Raw genomic sequence first — 23048 nt, forward strand, 5'->3', positions numbered from 1 at the left:
GGTCCAATCTGTACATACATTTATGCTATGGACTTATTTTCTGCCATTTTTAGTGGGGAGCTTTACAAAGTCCTTTATGCTAGTTATAACAGTGGCATTTTTGCAGAGTCAAAATCCAGATACTGTTACTGTACAATAAGGCAATCATACATACTGTTGTATTTTCACAGATGTAACACAAATTCTTAAGAAATGATAAAGATCTGGATGCCATTTACAACATTCTAACTTTACACTTGAAAAGTTAGAGGCTTATAAAAATCTCAGTACTAAGCTTCTCCTGTTCCAATGCATTGAAATAAGTTGTATGTCAAGATTTGGCTGGAAAGCCTATGCAACTGCATGTCATTTTGAACATTTGGAATATTGACAGGTTCTCAAATAAATATCAAATAGATTTTTTTTTAAGTAAAAATATCACAGTTACAACGATGGGAGTACCAGCAGCTGTCGTCACTCTCGAGTCTGTGTTAGTGAGTTGCCCAAGGCTTACAGATAAATCAAAGATTAAAGGCCGAAGATCCCAGGAGCTGGTGCCATTCTCAAATAAATGCCATTTCTATTTCCTAGTTTATATCCATTAGATGTTAACACTGCAAGATTCTAAAAGCTCAAAACTTTAAAGAAATATAATAGTATAAATGATGGATGTTGGATAAATGGGGAATAACATTGTACACTAGCAAACAAAAAGCAAATGTATGTGCTTTTTGCAATGTCTGACCTGTGATATTTTTTTAAAACACAGAGGTGCCTAAAATATGTGCCTTGAACCAGAGAGTTCTCTTCAAGTTTTCCAAGCTGATTTATAAAAGATTTACAATGGCATTAGGATGCAGAATGTACAATCCCAAAAACAAATTACAGGCAGTAAAAGAATGCTGGATGTTGCATCATAGGACACTTTTAACAGAGAGGCAATAGTTTCTAAATGCCATCTTATAATTACATAATTCATAGATTTGTTCAATAGAAATCTCAAAGTACGCAATGGCTAATTTGGTCTTAAACTTATCTTGTTAACTGCAGTGAAAACAAATGTAATTTAGTACCAAGATTAAAATATACAGTATGCTCATCAAATGGACCTGCCTACAATTTAATAATGCCAGTTATACTGCACCAAGCACCTGGACTCATTTTTTGTGTCGCCAATGGCTCAGTTGAGAAAGACAGACATGAAAGCAGATGCTCCTAATTGGGTCACTCACCCTTTTGACCAAGTAAGGCACCAGATCATTTTAAAATTACGTTTTAATGCTTCGGCAAAGAATTCTTAAATAGCTATTCATTTCAAGAAAAAAAAAATATGTATGTACATTAAAAAAAAAATTGCAGAGAACAGATTGAAGCTGGAATTAACCTTAACATGCTCATCACTGCATTCATTCAATTTTTTTTCCTGACCAATGGCATAAATTCCATTTAGAAGATGATAGCTGGAAAAGACAGAATTTACAAAGGAGCCAGCTGCTTCTGTTCTACTTTTATTTTAGAGCCAGCATCCAAGAACTACAAATAAGCTCATATTATATTTACTCTAGCAAAACTCAGTACTGCATTAAGCAAGTGGAAAATCTGTTTTACAACATATTACCATTTGTCTTATCATATAGCTCAAATATATTAACTGCATATGAAACAATTCCAAAAACGTGCTCATTTTAAAGAACTGAATAGGCCCTTATATACACACACACATTTACTTTTTTTTTTAAACCGTGAGTATAATTGCCAGTAGGCACTTCCCAGACTAAAATACATGTGGATAATACTAACTTCCACCACCCACCAAGTTTTGTTTCCTACATCAGCAGTCATGCATAAAGTCCGCATCTTGAATAAACTTATTTTGTGTATACTGATATGAATGTTTCTATGCACATTATAATAAATTACCAGCTTTAAAAAATGGACAATGTCCATTAGACACGGTGATCAGTGTATTTAAATAAAATGCAATAAAAATATAAGTACACTGGGAAGCAGTTTTACATTATTCATTCCCTCTAGGAAAAATTAGCTTTGCACATCACATGTATATGCAATACTCAATACTTAAATGTGCACAATGAACACACAGTAAATACATTTTATTGTCAATTAATCTAGTTGCTTCCCAGCTGATACATGCATTGAGCCAAGAGACAATTGTGATCTCTCATCTATATAGAGGAAACCTGATAAAGTGTATCTCCATTGCAAATATTGATGTGGTGCTAAAATGGAGGTTTGCCAGTATCCTGAATTCAAATGTTAAACACTTTAATTGTAGTGCAAGAAAAAGCCATAGAAATAATTCAGTGTCTACCCCAAAGGAACTCAGAATATTGTATAGAACCTTTGCTCAGGAATCACCCATAACATTTTTTTAGATTTGATAGAGGTGTCCAGAATCATGAAGGGTCTAGACAGAATAGCTGGAGATAAACTGTTCCCATTGGCAGAAGGGTTGAGAACCAGAGGACACAGATTAGAGGTGATTGGCAGAAGAACCAAAGGCGACATGAGGAAAATATTTTTTACGCAGAGAGCGTTTAAGATCTGGAATGCATTGCCTGAAAGGTAGTGGAGGCAGATTCAATCGTGGCTTTCAAAAGGGAATTGGAAGGAAAAAAAATTGTAGGGCTTGGGGGAAAAGGACAGGGGAGTGGGACTAGCTGAAGTGCTCTTGCAGAGAGCCGGCACGGACTCGACGGGCCGAATGGCCTTCTTCTGTAACCATTGTATGATTCGAACATGTGGTGAAACAGCAATGTCAGAGCACAGTCGATTTTGGTGCTGAGTCACTCAATTCCTACACTGGCACGCAATCAATAAAGAAACAGGTTGTAAATATAAATATTGTAATAGCGTAAACCTGAAGATCCCCTCCCACTGCTAAATTCTTACTTTTCCACCATAAAATCAACTTTCTCATTTGTGTGAAGGTGATCTAAATTAGTTCAAAAGCTACAGCAATTAAATTACATGATTAGAACCATTTTACAACTGAAATGGATTGCTATATGTGAGTTTGAGCACATGCAAATACCTAGAGATATTAAACTGCCTGCTGCAACACGAGTGCGATGGCATTCATTAATAGTTTTGAGTTATTTCATCTTACCTTGTGAAAGGCACTGGTTTGCGAGAGCAACCTGTCCCGAGTGCAAGTAGAGATTAAGACGTGCAAAGATACTGGTCAGTGATGGAATGGTGATGAAGCAATATGCAGCACAAGCCTGTGAGTCAGTGAAAGAAACACGGTTCATCTTAGAAGGAATAATATGCAGCTCAGTTGGGTCAGAACTAACTTGGTATGCAGTCATTAACTATTAATATAGCAAACCGTAACACTTTCATAAATTGCAGACATTTCAATGCTTGAGCTGAACACTGATCTTTTTTGCTCTCTTGTGCACAAATGTCAATTAAAATGATCATCCTTTTAACTTTTAATTTACATGTTTAACTTTACTTTCTATTTTACTCTTACCAGTTTCCTCTATTTCAATGTTTATTTTGAAGATGAGAAAAAAAAGTTTGAAAAAAAGTTTTTGCTTGACAAAATAAATGCCATTTAGACATTACAAGGTCGATCATGGATTCAATTTCTTGTCAAAATTGAAGCGTTACTGCAGCATCAGTTAACAAACTTCTAGATTGAGTAGTGAAAGCCATACTTTAAGAAACAGTTGGTTGGAGGGGCGAATGTTATAGATGTTTTGCCAGAATGGATGAGCTAAATAGTCATGCTCATCTGCAGATATCTTGCTCACAGCACTGGAGGCATGTGTGAACAAAGACAAGGTAAATCAACAACAATAACTTATCCATGACACATATCCATGGGCCTTATCCATGGGCCCTGGCGCAGCACCCAAGTCTATTACAGCTCTCTATAACAAATACATGGGGCCCTGTCACTTCTAGAGCATGAAGTAGTTCACGCCATGGTTTAAAAAAAAAACAATTGTCAAACACAGAAAGTACTTAACATTTCATCACTCGGATGATAATGAAATGTTAAATAATTACCAGGAACTGATGACACAACTAGCCATGATATACTGCTGACTTTGTACTACCCTGATAAATACCTAATCTAGCCAATTCATTATTCAAATTATAATACCGCTTCATTTTCATGAGTTTCACCCTCTGGAGAATTTTTAGATTTGAAAGCAAGTTTTCTTTAAATTAACTTTAACATGCATTTTTTCAGGACAAAAGCAGATTCAACACTATCTGAAACCACATCTTTGGACAAAGCCATTACAATTCAAAACAATCTTAAAAATATAAACCCACATCAAAATAAAAAACTTGCCCTCATGGTTACCAAATTCTACTCCCTCCCACTTCCCTGGAGCACTGCACCCTAAAGTTGGCATGTTTATAAAGCCTCAAGGTCACCCAATGTCTGGTATTATGATTGATATGACAGCACGATTATTAATTTACTACTGCATCATGCTTACTCAGAGAAATAGCTTGAAGCAGCAGGGGGTGGGGGGGGTGAAAGAGGAGTGGGGGAAGCGAAAGGAACTTGGAGTTGTTTGGTTGGTTCCAAAATAGTAGCAGCATCCCTTTTCTTTTAGGGCAGAAACATGCCTTTTTGCTTACTCTTTGTGGAAGGAAGCAGAGAGGATAAAAAATGTCTCTTTCTCTCAGTGAGTACCTAAGTGAAACAGACCAGAAGGTTCCAGTTTAGATCTGCAGTCTGGACTGAATTAGCTTATCTCAGTCAGGACAGCAACAGGGGTGCAACAATTGACCTCAGATCCACTGTTTTCCAAGAGGAGAAAACTCATCAGCGTTCTTGTGTTGATCTCTAACCAATGGCCCTTGTGGGAAGTGTGCCGGTGTAGGTATCAGGTGAGGACAGCATCGGGCTGAGCTGCGATGTCCGATGTGGTTGAATAGAACATTGACTATCGAGGCAGACACATGCATAATGGCCACATGAATTGTACCCCAGCAAGGAATGAACACCTTCCGGAAGCAGTGAGTAAAAACTGGCAGAGAAATAACTAAATATATGTCAAAAGCTGTGTTTGTGTTTTGTATGTCTCATAAATGGAGTTATACAGGTTAACAAAACACTGTTTCAAAGCAGAATTAAAAGGGCAACATTCCTATTCCTGCAAGCAGTAATGAAGTTTAACACTAACCCTCACAAATGCTGCCGTCTTTCTGGAATGATTGCCTTTCATTACTTTCTTCGTTTCCATTGCAAGCTGATTCACACTCTTTACAGAAAGGAACAACACAAGCATTACATGTCTACAATCAGCTTTATGTTTTCCTAAAGGGTATTTCAACATCATCTAGCAGATTTGAACCTACTAAATCAAAATATTGTTTTTACTAAATTGCATTAACTATGAATTATCAAGTTAGGGTTCTTGGATTCTAATTTAACATTTTTATGTTTTTAACCAAATTGATCACATTTTGGTCCAAATTCGAATAACTTCATGGAGTCTGAAGTGTGAAATTTTCATTGGGCTGCCATTTGTAATTACCAACAAATACTTATTTAGACACAGATTTTCCTCCGAGATATTACGCATTGTAAACACCAAGTGACAAGCTGCCCTTAACAAAAGCATGTACTGACTAAGAGCGCCCCCTCCTGAAATACTCTGAAATGTGCAACTGCAAACTTGAGCTTGAAACTAAAATAGTATCAAATATTGTGCTATACTTGTACCAATAATTGATGTTGGGTAAATGCACTTCTCAGCACAAGTTTAGGGATTTAATGGAAATAATATAGGCTCAGCTGGGATATAAATTTAAATCAGTTGGCTTATCTCAGTGATGCACAGTCTACTCACATGTATCAACTGGATAAGAACAGGCTCCAAGTTGCAGAATGTTGATCTGGCTTCCACATAAAAACTTAATTGCTGCTCAAAGTCACGACCAAATGAAACCTATCCATAAAAATTGAGAGAAAAATACATGGAAGTCAAAAGAACAGTGGAAGTAAAACAAACTTCAGACTAGCACAAACCACAGCTGACAAAATAAACCCATCAAAAACAACTGAATTAATATTAGGACTGCTTTGGCGCTTCAATGTACCACAGCAGAGTGGTATGTGTGTCATTTAGTGCCAAAGTGGAGACTAAATATTCCACTAGTCGAAAAGGATCATCTATCCAAGTTGCTTGTCCTACAGTACTGTAGACCCTTTAAACAAAGGAAGAGAAATAACAACAAATTTAAAAACTTAAATATATTGTCTACCCTCAATCTAAAGTTGCTTGATTTGAATTCTCTGACAATTGAAACACTTAATTCCCACTTTGATGTATTACTTACGTTATTAAATTAGACCACTGGATAATTCCAATTTTTAGTGCAAAAAAGGTCTTTGCATTATCAGGAATAGGCTGCATCACTTAAAACATTTTGCATCTCTTACTGTTTTGAAATCACTGTATTTAGTTGAAGCTTTATAAAGACTAGCAGATCTCCTGTGATGTTGCTCAGTGAAGTTAACCTTTTGCAGGGGAGGGTGCACACTTCAACACTGAAATAATTTTGTTTTTGCTTTAAAGTTGCATCATAAAAATCAGAGTTTGTGCTTTTCCTTGTATTTGATTCACATTTTAAAAAAAATCAAATTACCTTAACTGCTTCTATTAAATGGCTTCACCGAGTGTATTCAGTGTAATTTCCATTGATAGAGGAATTATAGGGGGGAGATAAAAAGTTTACAAACAACAAATACTAGCACACATGGAATGGTCAGTTTTGCTTTTAGTCAAAAGTTTTTAAAAAGTTGTACACACAGATGCATGTTGACCAATGTTGCCTGTTAGTTTGTGTCCCTTCAGCTGGGAACATTATGCACTCACATAGGCTCACGCTTTTAAATTAAAATACTTACAGCATTTTAAACATCCTATTGTACAGGGAAGTCTAATCATCACCATAATAAATGTATTTTTATTGCTATTAGGCTACAAATGGTGGTTCTTGCAGTAAATGCTTGACTTAGTGAATAAACTAAGATGTGGTGAAAAGTATTTTCAATAATTATTTGGATCCATTTGATTCATCTCCATTCCCCTTTCTTTAGTTATATTAGTGTTGGGGTAAAAGGAAGACTTCTCTCCCTCGAGATGGACTACCTGATATAGGCAATCGACACCTCGCCCTCCGTATAATGACCACGGAATCAAACAAACAAAACCTTCAGTTCAACCGGCTTCAGTTCGAGCAAATGCAAAGGAAAGTTCAATTGTGGAACCTTCAAAGTACAAGAGGTTTCAAGTTCAATTTATGCAGTTTTTGGAGGGGGGCTACTTATCAGACTGGCTCCGAGTGGTACATGCAATGTCAATCATGTTGACGCGATGTGATCTTTGCCTTAATCTCTTATCTGCTCTGTTCCCAAAATACTAGCTTTCTTATCTCTTCCTCAGAGACTTCTAGCCAAAATGTTATGTATTGTAACTGCTGACCTCTGTCTTGTTACGTGTTACTAAGGTTATGAATTAATCATCAGACTTAATTCGTTATAAGTGTGCTATAGCTACACAAGCAAGTGTTACATACAATAGGCAATAATCCATACCGTAAAGGTAGAGGAACTTCACCGATTCCTTAGATGCTCCTAATACTGATAAGCCCTCTTAATCTCTCTGCTCTTTGCCTGCTACAACTCTATACCCCTTACAATAATTACTGGTGGAATCAAAGTTCCTCCCACCTCTGGTTCCCTCCTGTGAATCCTTGCCCCACTCCTCGGTTTCCCCCTCTTCCCCACTCTCAGATTGCTCATAGATAGCCTCCTGGTTCTCAGAACTTCTCTCACAATAGCTACTGGCACAAAACCACAACAAAAGGTACTGAACTACAGGGGATCCAACCTTTCAGTTAAAGGCAGTAACATTTGCAGATGTCCTGTGATCAGTCATCCAGGAATACCTCCAATCAGAGTTGTTGACCCTAACCAACAGTGCAGTTGACAGACTCAGAGTCAAACTTAGAAACATCGAAATTTACAGCACAGAAGGAGGCTATTTCGGTCCATCATGTCCGCGCCGGCCGACAAATAGCCGCATGGCCCTCGGTCAGCAGCCCTGAAGGTTGCATATAAACCTATGAACAATGACGGACAGGTAAAGAGCATCCGGCCCAACGTCCGTCCCACACAACTGCGATACCCAATGTATCGAAACATTTTATACTCCACCCTACCCGGAGCCATGCGATCGCTTGGGAGAGGCAAAGGTAAAAATCCAATTTGGGGAAAATAAATCTGGAAAAATTGCTCTCAGACTCATCCAGGCGATCGAAACTAGTCCAGGCGATCACTCTGGCCGTACTAGATTCCCTGAAGTCCTTAACATCGTGTCCGCGCCAACCAGAGGTTATGCAGTCTAATCCCACTTACCAGCTCTAGGCCCGGAGGTTACAGCATTTCAAGTGCACATAAAGGCAATCCTTCCATATGCCTTCTTAACCACCTGGCCTGCTACTTTCAGGAATCTGTGGACAAGCACTCCAAGGTCTCTTTGTTCATCTACACTTCTAAGTGGTCTACTATTTAATTAATGTGTATATCCTTTCCTTATTAGCCCTCCCAAAGTTCATTACCTCACACTTCTCAGAATTAAATTCCATTTGCCACTGTTCTGACAAGGAGATTGATATCCTCCTGCAGTCCATGACTTTCCTCTTCGTTACTACAACCAATTTTAGTGTCATCTGCAAACTTCTTAATCATACCCCCATATTCAAATCTAGATCATTGATGTATACCACAAAAAGGGACCCAGCACTGAGCCCTGCGGAACCCCACTGGAAACATTCTTCCAGTCACAAAACATCCATCAACCATTACCCTTTGTTTCCTATCTCTAAGCCAATTTCAGATCCAACTTGCCACTTTGCCCTGGATCCCATGGGCTTTTACCTTCATGACCATTATGCCATGTGGGACCTTATCAAAAGCTTTGCTAAAGCCCATATACACTACATCATAAGCACTACCCTCATCGACCCTCCTAGTTACTTCCTCAAAAAATTCAATCAGGTTAGTCAAACACAATCTTGCTTTAACAAATCCGTGCTGACTGTCCGTGATTAATCCTAGACTTTCTAAAATATAGATTTATCCTGTCCTTCAGGATTTTTTCCAATAATTTTTGTCATGTATGCAACACCTTGTAACCAGCATTCTACCGCCACCAGAGGGCGCATATGTTGGAGTCCCAAGGGATCCCAGCATCCCTTGGGAGCACTGCATATAAGCAGGCCTCATGCTGTGCCAGCACTCGAGTCAGAATAGAGACACTAAGATCACACGTACTCAAGAGTACAATACTCAGTCACATTGCTTTATTTGAGACTTAACTGGCGACGAGTAATAGATAACGAACCATCATGTGAAAATGCAGTGTGATAGCCTGGAGAAATTCTCAGAAGGGGGATGACTGGGAAGCCTTCGTGGAGCGACTCGACCAAGACTCCGTGGCCAATGAGCTGGAAGGGAATGAGAACGCTGCCAAATGAAGGGCGATCCTCCTCGCCGTCAGCGGGGCAACAACCTCTGGCCTCATGAAGAATCTTCTTGCTCCGGTGAAACCAACAACCAAATCGTATAAAGAACTGTGTACGCTGGTCTGGGAGCACCTAAATCCGAAGGAGAGCGTTCTGATGGCAAGGTATTGATTTTATACATGTCAACGGTCTGAAGGCCAGGAAGTGGCAAGCTACGTTGCCGAACTAAGGCACCTTACAGGACATCGCGAATTTGGTGGATTCCTGGAGCAAATGCTAAGAGACTTTTTTTGTGCTTGGCATTGGCCATGAGGTTATCCTTCGGAAACGATTGACTGTTGAAACACCGAACCTGAGCAAAGCCATAACGATAGCTCAGGCATTTATGTCCACCAGCGATAACACCAAACAAATAAAGATGCATCGGCAAGTACTGTACACAAAGTAACGTCGTTTTCAGGCAGGAATGCATATGGCAAAACGTACACACCTGCAGCTGCACGACCTCAGCATCCGCCATCATGCGAGGCAATTAACACCTTGTTGGCGCTGCAGAGATGACCATCGAGCCCATCAATTTCGCTTCAAACACTATGTGTGCAGAGGCTGTGGAACAATGGGACACCTCCAGCGATCGTGCAGACGAGCTGCAAACCCTGCAAACTACCACGTTGCAGAGGAAGACCTATCCATGGCGGATCAAACTCAACTAGAGACTCGAACCGAGGAGGCAGAAGTGTACGGGGTACACACCTTCACCACAAAATGTCCACCGATCATGTTAAAAGTTGAAATGAACAGAATTCCAGTATCCATGGAATTGGACACGAGTACGAGTCAGTCTATCATGAGCCAACAGGTCTTCGAGAGGCTGTGGTGCAACAAGGCACAAAGGCCCAAGCTGAGCCCTATTCATACCAAGCTGAGAACTTACACTAAAGAGCTGATCCCTGTAATTGGCAGTGCAGCAGTAAAAGTCTCCTATGATGGAGCGGTGCACGAACTACCACTATGGATTGTACCAGGAAATGGCCCCACACTGTTCGGCAGAAGCTGGCTGGGAAAAATCGGCTGGAACAGGGACGACATCCAAGCGCTTTCGTCCGTCGACGACGCCTCATGTGCCCAGGTTTTGAGAAAGTTCCCGTTGTTGTTTGAGCCAGGCATCAGAAATTTTTCTGGGGCGAAGGTGCAGATCCACTTGGTTCCTGGCACATGACCCATCCACCAAAATGCACGTGCGGTGCCACACATGATGCGAGAGAAAGTGGAGATCGAGCTGGGCAGAGGGCATCAGCGCGCCGGTCGAGTTCAACGAGTGGGCCAGTCAGATTGTTCCCAGTTCTCAAGGGCGATGCCACGGTCAGAATTTGTGGGGACTATAAAGTAACGATTAACCGTTTTTCGCTGCAGGACCAGTACCCGCTACCCAAGGCAGACGACCTATTTGCGATGCTGGCAGGAGGGAAGACGTTCACCAAGTTGGACCTGACCTCGGCCTACATGACGCAGGAGCTAGCAGAATCTTCGAAAGGCCTTAGCTGCATCAACAAGCACAAAGGTCTGTTCATCTACAATAGACGCCCGTTTGGGATTCAATCGGCCGCGGCTATTTTTCAAAGGAAATTGGAAAGTCTGCTAAAGTCGGTTCCGCGCACCGTGGTTTTCCAGGACGACATATTAAATTACAGGTCGGGACACCATCGAACACTTGCAGAACCTGGAAGAGGTTCTAAGTTGGCTAGATCGTGTGGGACTCAGGTTGAAACGCTCGAAGTGTGTTTTCCTGGTGCCAGAGGTCAAGTTCTTAGGGAGAAGAATCGCGGCAGACGGCATCAGACCCACGCCAAGACGGAGGCCATCAAGAACGTGCCGAGACCACAGAACGTGAAGGAGCGGAGATCATTCCTGGGACTCCTCAATTATTTTGGTAACTTCCTACCCGGGTTAAATACCTTGCTAGAACCTCTACATGTGTTGCTACACAAGGGAGATGACTGGGTATGGGGGAAATCACAAGAGGCTGCTTTTGAGAAAGCCAGAAATCTGTTATGTTCCAACAAACTGCTTGTTCTGTATGACCCATGTAAATGTTTAGTGCTAGGAGTGTGTGTTACTACAAGCAAATAAATCGGAACATTACAACCGGTCGCTTATGCGTCCAGGAGTTTGTCCAAGGCCAAAAGGGCCTACAGCATGATTGAAAAAGCAGCTCTGGCATGCATTTACGGGGTGAAAAAAATGCATCAGTATCTGTTTGGGCTCAAGTCTGAGTTAGAAACTGACCATAAGCCGCTCATAGCTATTCTCAGAGAGCAAAGGTAGTAATACCAATGCCTCTGCTCGCATCCAAAGATGGGCGCTCACGCTGTCTGCATATTACTATGTCATTCGCCACAGGCCAGGCACAGAGAACTGTACTGATGCTCTCAGTTGGCTACCATTGCCCACCACCGGGGTGGAAATGGCATAGCCTGCAGACTTGCTCTTGGTGATGGATGCATTTGAAAACGAAAAGTCACCCGTAACGGCACGCCAGATCAGGACCTGGACCAGCCAGGATCCTTTACTGTCTCTTGTAAAAAAAAAAGTGTCCTCCATGGGAGTTGGTCCAGCGTCCCAGCGGGGATGCAAGGAGAGATCAAGCCGTTCCAGTGGCACAAAGATGAAATGTCCATGCAGGCGGACTGTCTTTTATGGGGTAATCGCGTGATTTTGCCCAAGAAAGGCAGGGAAACGTTCATACGCGACTTACACAGTACCCACCCAGGCATAGTAATGATGAAAGCTATAGCCAGATCCCATGTGTGGTGGCCTGGCATTGACTCAGATTTGGAGTCTTGCGTGCGCCAATGCAACACTTGCTCTCAATGCACCCAGAGAGGCACCGCTAAGTTTGTGGTCATGGCCCTCCAAACCTTGGTCTAGGATCCATGTCGACTTCGCTGGCCCGTTTCTAGGCAAAATGTTTTTGGTTGTTGTGGATGCTTATTCAAAATGGATTGTGTGTGTAATAATATCTTTAAGCATGTCCACCATCAAAAGCCTATGAGCCATGTTTGCCACGCACGGCCTGCCTAATGTCCTTGTCAGCGACAATGGGTCGTGCTTCACCAACGCTGAATTCAAGGAATTCATGACCCACAATGGAATCAAGCACGTCACATCTGCCCCGTTCAAGCCTGCATCTAATGGCCAGGCAGAACGGGAAGTCCAAACCATCAAGCCAAGCTTGAAACGTGTGTCAGAAGGCTCCCTGCAGATCCACCTGTCCCAAGTCCTGCTCAACTACTGCACAAGACCCAACTTGCTCACCGGGGTTCCCCCTGCCGAACTGCTCATAAAAGGGGCACTCAAAACAAGGCTCTCTCTAGTCCACCCTGATTTTCATGATCATGTCGAGGGCAGGCGGCATCAACAAAGCATGTACCATGATCGCGCAAATATATCTCACGATATTGAAGTCAATGACCCTGTATTTGTAATCAACTATGGACATGGTCCCAAATGGCTTGCTGGCACTGTCGTAGCCAAAGAAGTGAGTAGGGTGTTTGAGGTCAAACTTGCAAATGGACTAACTTGCAGAAAGCATTTGGACCAAACCAAACTGCGATTCACAGACAGCCACAAGCAACCTGAAGAGGACACCACCAACTTCGACCCTCCGATACTCACACAAGTGGCAACCGACATCACGGTTGACCACGAAGCTGAACTCATCATCCCCAGCAGCGCAGCAGCCCAGCGAAGGCCCAACCAACTCACCTGCACCTGTGTGTGTACCGAGACGATCGACTGGGGAGCAGAAAGCCCCAGATCTCGTCTCACCCTGTAAATAAGTGTACTATTGATTTTTTTTGGAGTGTGGGGGGGGGGGGGGGGTGGAGTGATGTTATGTATGCAACACCTTGTAACCAGAATTCTTCCGCCACCAGAGAGCGCATCTGTTGGAGTCCCAAGGGATCCCAGCATCCCTTGGAAGCACTGCATACGAGCAGGCCTCCCATGCTGTGCCAGCACTCTGGAGTCAGAATAGAGAGACTAAGGTCACACTTACTCAAGTCTACAGTACTCAGTCACATTGCTTTATTTGAGACATAACAATTTTCCCACCACTGAGATTAAGCTGACAGGCCATAATTGCTCGACCTATACCCTTTCTCCCTTCTTAAACAAGGGTACCACATTAGCAGTCCTCCAATCCTCCGGCACCATGCCTGAATCCAAAGAGGACTGGAAAATGATGGTTAAAGTTTCTGCTATTTCCTCTTGCCTGGGATGCATTTCACCCGGGCCTGGAGACTTATCCACTTTCAAAGCTGTTAAACCCCTTAATACCTCCTCTCTCTATGTTTATTTCATCCAGCGTTTCACACTCCTCCTTGATAACAGTATCTACATTGCCCCTTTCCTTTGTGAAAACAGAAGCAAAGTATTCATCAAGAAGCATACCCACATCTTCTGCCTCCACACAGAGGTTACCCCTAAACCCCTGACAGAGGTTTAAACAGATGCATTTTTGACGGGATGTGGATAATTATAGGTCAGTTTAATTTTTTTGTAAATCTTTCTCCATTCTTGAAATGAATGGCGAGTTCACTTGCTGCAAATGAGACATTGGGGTTTATTTGACTGACATGCCAAGTAACAGTGAGTAACTGGTAGGTTATTGGTGGTGATGGGGGCAGGGGAAGAGAAGAGTGAGATCACACAACATTTTAAGATTACTTAGCTAAGATTGCTTTGCATCTACAAGGGAGCAGATTCTTGGGAGGTTGAAAGTGTAAATCATAATTGCAGGAAGCATTGTTCAAAAAGCTTAAAACTTTCTACATTTACACCAAAAGTGTTCAATTATTTCCGGTTTGTTTAAACTTTACTTGCCTGCAGCTCTTGAGAAAGTGTAATTCAGGGCTGGGTGTCAATCACACTTAAGGATGTGGTAGAATAAATTTGCCTAACAAATTTTCCTTGGTTAGAATAAATCTGCTATGATCAAGAGCGACATTGACAAATTACTAGGAAGTTTGCACAAAGGTATTATAGAAAATTTGTGATGGCACACATTACGTAAGACTGTACACATATAAAGATGTTCATCTCTTCATTGGAGTCGAAATTACAAGTCTATTCATAAAAATATCCCTCTTCAAAGTTATTCTACATACTGGATTTAGCAGTGAAGGAGAGATTTATTTTTATTTTCATACATCCAGTTTTATAGCAAAATCAAGTACTTACCATTCTAATAAATCCACTTATTAAAACAGCCAAGTTCCGTTTTTCATCTTCTAATGTTAAAGCACTTCAATAAAAAAAGTCAGTGTAGACAGAAACGAACAGGTATAATAAAAAAACCCACAAACTATCGCTATTGATAATTTATTAAAAGGGCAAACCAAGCAAAACCAATAAGATCAAAAATGCTTTATTCTCTTGAACTAAAATGATTAGAACAAAATGAGCAATTTCCAGTAACTGGTTACATAATTAGGGAAACACGAGATGCAATTACTAATCGGCACATTAATTGGAAAAATAAATGCTTGTAATATTTCACTTCAAACATTAAAAGCAAATTGCTACTATGGAACCTGCCAGGAAGAGATCCTAATTGTCTACCACATCAAGCTTTTGAATAACTGACATGATAATGTTTGTTGGGACCTTCTATTGCAGGTCTATACTTTTTGATGGAGATCAATTTGCTGCTCATCAGTGTTGAGGACAACCAGCAAGCTCCACTGGAAATGCTGCAGAACTGCCATCAGCCAGTCCAATTCAGTACTGACTGGGATGCCATGTACAGATCCACTTCCGAATTTTATCTACCATAAAAATTAATAGAGGTTTCACCTGTAACTTAAAATAAAATACCGCAAGCTGCAAAAAAAAAACACATCAACCCAGAGCCTTGTATCACACCCTAATTCAGTAAGTCATGACTAAAGGCTTACTTTACCAACAAGTTGCAAGATAAATAAGCATCCACACAAAATATTTGATTCAGTTTATGAATAGAGGCATAGAAAACCTCGTGGTAACCAATCTCGTAAAGAAAAGATGGTGGGTTATTTCATCTTAAGTGATTTATAAATTGAGATATAAAATTATATATGTTTTTGCAAATTGATTTTAAGTTGATTTTGAGAAGGTATGCTGTACTGTAAAAGCAACTCGCCAAAGCAACTTCTGCAGCACCTCCAAAACCCACGACCTCTACCATCTAGAAGGACAAGGGCAGCAGGCGCATGGGAACATCACCTCTAAATCTCCCTCCAAGTCACACACCATCCTGACTTGTAAATATATCGCCCTTCCTTGATAGTCGCTGGGTCTCCCTACTTAACAGCACTGAGGGAGTACCTTCACCACATGGACTGCAACGGTTCAAGTCAGCAGCTCACCACCACCTTCTCAAGTTCAATTAGGGATGGACAATAAATGCTGACTTGCCAGCGATGCTCACATCCTGTGAATTATTTTTTTTTGTTGAAAAAAGCAAAAAACTAAAACAAAAACTGCTGGAAACACACAGCAGGCCAATCAGTATTTGTAGAGAGAAAACAGATTTCTCACTACAGATAATGACTGATGCAACATGCTATACAGGTTGGACCTCTCTGATCTGCCTTCAATTTCCCGTGCTTCCTGGCTCTCATTGATCAGTACGCAACTGCCGCTTTGCTTGCATGGCATCCCAGTTTCCCACGCTTCAGTGAGGTGGACGGGCAAGGAAAGGGAAGGGCAGGCGGACTGAGGCGCTGAAGCTGGGCCTGTGGGAGAGGAGGGTTTATAAAAAAAAAGCACCAAACCAGCATGTTAATTAACAAATGTGGCAGAGAGATTTCGAGAGACAGAGACAGAAAGAAAGAAAGGACATAGAGACAGAAAGACAGAAACAGACAGACAGACAGAAACAGACAGACAGACACAGAAAGACAGACAGAAAGACAAGACCCGAGATTTGCAGCCGGAGCCAGGCACTGTCTTCAGGTACTGGTAAGCCTAGTCCGGTCCCGAGAGTGCCAGAGAGGTTCAACCTATACCACGTTGCATCGTTACTAGTTTTGCACCTACGTGTAAAATAGTGCTTGAAACTATACACAGTTGAAAGATCAGGCAAATTGCAGACAGTAGTCCAACTACATATTCTTTTCTGGGTGAAAAGTGGGTTCAGGGGAGGAGGAGGAGGAAATCAACAACCGTATCTCCCATGGCTGGGAAACAATTTTTGGGGGAGGATAATCTTACGTTCGCATAATTGTACCTAAAATTACTGCTATAAAGAATTGCATCTTACTTGACAGAGTCGTGCATTGTCTTGCAAATATGCATCAGGGCATTAAGTATGACAGGGTCACGTGTTAGTTCTTCTTGTTGCCTGGAATATAACAAAATAAGTGAATAAAAATTTGTACTTGGCATGCAGTAATAAAAGGATAATTAGGTCAGAATATAAAGAGAAAATGATGGAAACACAACACGTCAGGCAGCATCTGCGGAGAGAGAGTTAACGTTTCAGGTCGATGACCTTTTGTCAGAACTGGAATATGTTACAGATGCAACAGGTTTTAAGCAAGTACAGAGGCAGGAAGGGAAGGAAAGAACAAAAGGGAAGGTCTGAGATAGGGTGGAAGGCAGGAGTGGTTAAATGATCAGCAGAATTACTACCAGTGTCTGCTGTCAGAAAAAAAATGGGAGCAGTGGTTATGGTCTGATATTGTTGAACTCAATGTGGAATCAGGGAGGTTGTAAAGTGCCTAATGAAAAGAGGGGTGCTGTTCCGAGTTTCCGTTGAGCTTCATTGGAACAGTGGAGCAGGCCAAGGACAAAAGGTCAGAGTGGGAGTGGGACAGAGAATTAAAATGGCTAGCAACCGGAACCTCAGGGTCAAGCTTGCAGATTGAACAGAGATGTTCAGCAAAGCAATCACCTAATCTGCATTTCACCCAATGTAGAGACAACCACAGACAGTATACTAAATTGGAAGTAGTACAAGTAAATTGCTGTTTCTCCTGGAAGGAGCGTTTGGGGCCCTGGACGGTGTGAAGGGAGATGGTGAAAGGGCAGGTGCTGCATCTCCTACACTTGCATGGGATGGGAAGTGGGTAATGGGGGCGATTTATGAAGTAATTAGTTGGTCTGACCTACTTACAAAGATAGAAAAGAAATGGGTATTGAAAAACAGCAATTTCCAAAAGGTTTGCTCTCTCATTAAGTAGACATAAAAACATAGAAAATAGGTGCAGGAGTAGGCCATTCGGCCCTTCGAGCCTGCACCACCATTCAATAAGATCATGGCTGATCATTCACCTCAGTACCCCTTTCCTGCTTTCTCTCCATACCCCTTGATCCCTTTAGCCGTAAGGGCAATATCCAACTGCCTCTTGAATATATCCAACAAACTGGCATCAACAACTCTCTGCGGTAGGGAATTCCACAGATTAACAACTCAGTGAAGAAGTTTCTCCTTATCTCAGTCCTAAATGGCTTACCCATTATCCTTAGACTATGTCCCCTGGTTCTGGACTTCCCCAACATTGGGAACATTCTTTCTGCATCTAACCTGTCCAGTCCCGTCAGAATTTTATATGTTTCTATGAGATCCCCGCTCATTCTTCTAAACTCCAGTGAATACGGGCCCAGTCGATCCAGTCTCTCCTCATATGTCAGTCCTGCCATCCCAGGAATCAGTCTGGTGAACCTTTGCTGCACTCCTTCAATAGCAAGAACGTCCTTCCTCAGATTTGGAGACCAAAACTGAACACAATATTCCAGGTGAGGCCTCACTAAGGCCCTATACAACTGCAGTTAGACCTCCCTGCTCCTATACTCAAATCCCCATGCCTGTTGAACCTGCATGCCAACTTTCAATGACTGATGTACCATGACACCCAGGTCTCGCTGCACCTTCTCTTTTCCTAATCTGCCACCATTCAGATAATATTCTGCCTTCGTGTTTTTGCACCAAAGTGGATAATCTCACATTTATCCACATTATACAGCATCTGCCACGAGTTTGCCCACTCACCTAACCTGTCCAAGTCACCCTGCAGCCTTTTAGCGTCCTCCTCACAGCTCACACTGCCATCCAGCTTAGTGTCAACTGCAAACTTGGGAGATATTACACTCAATTCCCTCATCCGAATCATTAATGGATATTGTAAATAGCTGAGGTCCCAGCGCTGAGCCCTGCGGTACCCCACTAGTCACTGTCTGCCATTCTGAAAAGAACCCGTTCATCCCGACTCTCTGCTTCCTGTCTGCCAACCAGTTCTTTATCCACGTCAGTACATTACCCCCAATACCATGTGCTTTAATTTTGCACACCAATCTCGTGTGGGACCTTGTCAAATGCCTTTTGAAAGTCCAAATACACCACATCCACTGGTTCTCCCTTGACCACTCTACCAGTTACATCCTCAAAAAATTCTAGCAGAGTTGTCAAGCAGGATTTCCCTTTCATAAATCCATGCTGGCTTGGGCCGATCCCGTCACTTTTTGTATTCTTTGAAAGATGCATAATATTTATTATTGAAAACACCATTATTTAGTAGAGGATATTTTACTAATTACTGAAAGTAGCACAATTTATTTGATGCCATTGTATGTTCACAAAAGAGTCATTTATGTTGCCCTCAAGCAAAACACAGTCCAACAAAAAATGCATTTAAAATTTACAGTATAATTTTGATGCAAAGCTTGCAAATAGACATTAATAAGCAGCATTCACAAATGCAAAAGACTAAATTATCTACGACTTAGAAGTACATTGGTTTTCAGGAACTTGCATATCGTTGTAGTGCCATACAGGAATTTATAAAATTATGTTAGTTTGTCAACAGCTTTTCTTCAGGAACAGGGTAAAAATGGTATTCTGGTTACCTACTGAGTATTCCATTTATTACTGCATTAGCTATTTTATTAGTTTCAGCTGTGGCTCAGTGGGTAGCACACTCGTCTCCGTCAGAAGATTGCAGGTCAGGGACTAGAGTACAAAAAAAAATCTAGGCCGATAGTCCAGTGCAGTGCTGAGGGAGTGCTGCACTGTTAGAGGTGCCGTCTTTCGGATGAGACATTAAATCGAGGTCCCGTCTGTTCAAGTGGACTTAAGATCCCAGGGCATTATTTCAAAGAGCAGGAGTTATCCCCGGTGTCCTGGACAATATTTATATCTTACTCAACGTAACAAAAAAAAATAGATTATCTGGTCATTATCACATTGTTGTTTGTGAGAGCTTGCTTGTGTGCAAATTGGCTACCGTGTTTCCTACATTACAACAGTGACTACACTCCAAAAAGTACTTCATTGGCTTTAAAGCGCTTTGAAACATCCGGAGGTCTTGAAAGGAGCTATATAAATGCAAGTCTTTCTTTTCTTTGTATTAAATGCGGCATTCTGATCACTCCATGAGGAGTTGGCGATCTCATCAGAACTTAAAGGGTTAAATTATATGGGCAAGTTGCATAAACTTGGTTTGTATTCTCTTGAGTTTTGAAGGTGGACGAGCGGTCCAAATAGGAGGTCTTTAAAAGGTTAATGGGATTCGATAGGGTAAGTACAGAGAAACTAGTTCCTTTGTTGGGAAATTCTAGAACAACAGGGAAATAAACTTAAAATTAGAGCGAAGCCATTTAGGAGCGAAATCAGGAAGGACCTTTGCACACAAAGGGTAGTGGAAGTCTGGAGGTCCCTTCCCCCAAATGGCTGTTGGGTCATAGAAAATAGGTGCAGGAATAGGCCATTCGGCCCCTCGAGCCTGCACCGCCATTCAATAAGATCATGGCTGGTCAACTAAAATTGTCAAGACTGAGATTGATAAGATTTTTTGTTAGGTAAGGGGATCAAGGGATATGGAAAATAGGTCAGTAAATGCAATTGAGGTACAAATCAGCCATGATCTAATTGAGTAGTAGAACAGGCTCGAGGGGCTGAATGGGCTACACCTGTTCCTGTGCACTTCCACAGCAAGGGAAGGAATGATAAACTAAGAGTTACCATGAGAACCTTGCACACATTAAATTACAGACTTACTCGAGAAGTCATAAAGATGCAAGAAGTAAAAAAGGTTTAGAATTTCTACTGTACATCTTGTCCACACTAGGCTGAAACTGGGTGCTGCAAGTGGCATCAAAATAACTTGTTCTTTAATACTCATGCTGCTCACGTCACAAACCTCACTCCTACGTGGGATGTTATGATAAAGTTTTATTTTTGTCACAAACCTAATAACTTCTAGGTTCCCCAATGATTAAAAACTAGGCATTTTGATTAAAAAAGAATTCCAATATACTTGCAAGTAGATCCAATTATCATCATTCCATGGCTTAAAAAAAAAGAGGGATTCAAGGCCACACAAGTAGAATAAAGGACACTATTCATACTTGATCCATAGCCTAAAATAGTCCTTTGTGTTTAATGCTACAGAAGGTTTAGATAAAACACATTCAGATGACAAACACATTTTAACAGTTTCAAGACAGTAATGATATTTCTAGTACGTTTGTGCTTACCTAATAAAAACTTCCATAATGGATTTGCAGACCTCCACTCGGACACTTTCTTTTTGGAACATATCCAGAAAAGGTAGGAACTTCTCCTGAGAATGGAGTATATTAAAAAAAATTCAAGTAACTGGTGCAGTTTGTAATGTCTCTATACTACTGGATTTTAAGTGTCATTTTTTCTGTCGTCATTGAAAAATTCATGGTCTCTGTGAATGGCAAAAAGTTGCGACTTTCAAAAAAAACATCAATTTAAGTTCCATATGATTTATTTTTTTGATTTTCATTTTACTAAACATTTTTTAGTACTGGTATGAATTTGGAGGTTAAAGTTACTCTCGTTCATCAGACCGAAATATTATGAGTCCAGAAAACTTCTAACATACAGCCTTTAGCTGCAGGTAGGAATAGAACTGTTTATTGGCAGCAGATGGAGTTGGACTTGCAGGAAGAGACGGTGGTTACTATGATGTTCAGCTAAGAACAATGTGTCCCCATTATATCACCCACACACATGGATGATCAAGTGATGTCATAAAATAAAATCCACATATTATTCATACAATTCAAGATGCTTAGTATAGCTTTGAAAATTTATCCAGCAGGTAGCTCAGCTATAGAGATGAGGAAGATCCTAGGTTCAATCCCTGCCCATGCCATGTTAGCTGATCTTAACCATGGTGGGCATCAGGGATGCTAAAATGTGTCTCAGGACCATGATGGGAGGAAAGGGATAATAAAAACAACTAAATCGGCCAGTGTTCCCACACTTGATTGCCATCTAGAAACCTCAGCTATAATTATTTTTAATGCATCGTTCAAAGTAAAAATTATTTCTACCGCTACCCATCAAGTCTCTTGCATCAATTAGTGCAGTAAAGAATTCTAGGTCAGCAGTTGAGTTGTATAATGGCTTCTTCAAAGGGTACTGTGCACATTGTGCAGTAACACAGTGACCTAGAGTTTGCGCAATCTGCCCAAAATCGGCCAAACCAGTGTAAAAGATCAAGTGTCAATAGTGTTGCTCCAATCTTTAATGCGCATTTTTTTTAAAAACCCACACAGGAAGCCAGCCATGCACACAAAACTGGGCACTTCGAGATCGAAATAACGAGCATGGCGAGTTTCTGCCGATTGCAACCACTCGAGGAGGCTCTTCAAATTAAGCTAGCTTGTTTAGGTGCAAAAGGTACTCGTAGGCATGTTTTAAAATATAAAAAAATGTTTAATTTACTAAAACTGATTTGTGCACACCAATGTTCCCTCTAATTCTTTTTGGCCGTGAGACCCTTTAACAAGCTGCGTGGTTCATTCAAAATTCCGTGCATGCGCTGTTCTTCCCTTAAAAGCCAGTGAGCTGGCTGCGCGGGTCCTTCAGAGCGCTGCATGGCCGGGCAGCTTAAAGGGAACATTGCTGCACGCTAATGAACTAGTTAACAGGTTTTTTTTTTAAAAAGTCATTTTCAGTGATTTTAAAATCAGGTTACTCACAGGTGATGGGCTAGACACCCATAAACCCAATTTCAGCTTTATTAATAAAACTGCACCAGGTTACCACTCTTGCATACAATGATTTTTCTTTAATGCAAAGAAATATAATTACATTCTATTCCACTGTCCAATTGCACTGGTTCATGGAAGATTTTAAGTTTGTGATTACTCAAATAAGTTTAAGCAGAAATTTGAACCATAACTTCACTTGGAAAACTAACGCAATTTGCGCCCAGATTGCCAGCTGTACCCAAAGCGGAAACTCTACCCCAGTATGTATGCAGGAGATAATATTACGTACTCCATTTATTATATATGTATATTAGAATTGTAACATTGTGAGTATAATCTTTTACTTTCCTGGATAATACAAAACTTCAAAATGGGGCACTAGACAGAAGAGATTAGGTCAGTTAAATATAGAGTGCAAGATGATTTGTGGGTGCCCTATTAAAATGTTGTGTGGATTTGGGAACATATCAGCTCAGTTTAACAACGGACTGCACACACCTTTATCAAGCATCTTGACTTTTGTTTATATA

At 41.1% G+C, this 23048-nt stretch overlaps 1 protein-coding gene across 1 annotated transcript in view; it reads right to left on the reverse strand.

The window, feature by feature from the left end:
* vps35l (VPS35 endosomal protein sorting factor like) overlaps positions 1-23048 on the reverse strand; it is a 164894-nt gene that overhangs the window by 49217 nt on the left and 92629 nt on the right. The window contains exons 21-26 of the mRNA XM_070900915.1: positions 21025-21110; positions 16811-16891; positions 14749-14812; positions 5826-5924; positions 5157-5234; positions 3110-3224 (exon numbers count right to left, since the gene is read on the reverse strand). Coding sequence (XP_070757016.1) covers positions 3110-3224; positions 5157-5234; positions 5826-5924; positions 14749-14812; positions 16811-16891; positions 21025-21110 — 523 coding nt within the window. The remainder of the gene's footprint in view (positions 1-3109; positions 3225-5156; positions 5235-5825; positions 5925-14748; positions 14813-16810; positions 16892-21024; positions 21111-23048) is intronic.

The sequence above is a fragment of the Pristiophorus japonicus genome, chromosome 15 (genome assembly GCF_044704955.1).
Source record: "Pristiophorus japonicus isolate sPriJap1 chromosome 15, sPriJap1.hap1, whole genome shotgun sequence".
Lineage (NCBI taxonomy): Eukaryota > Metazoa > Chordata > Chondrichthyes > Pristiophoridae > Pristiophorus > Pristiophorus japonicus.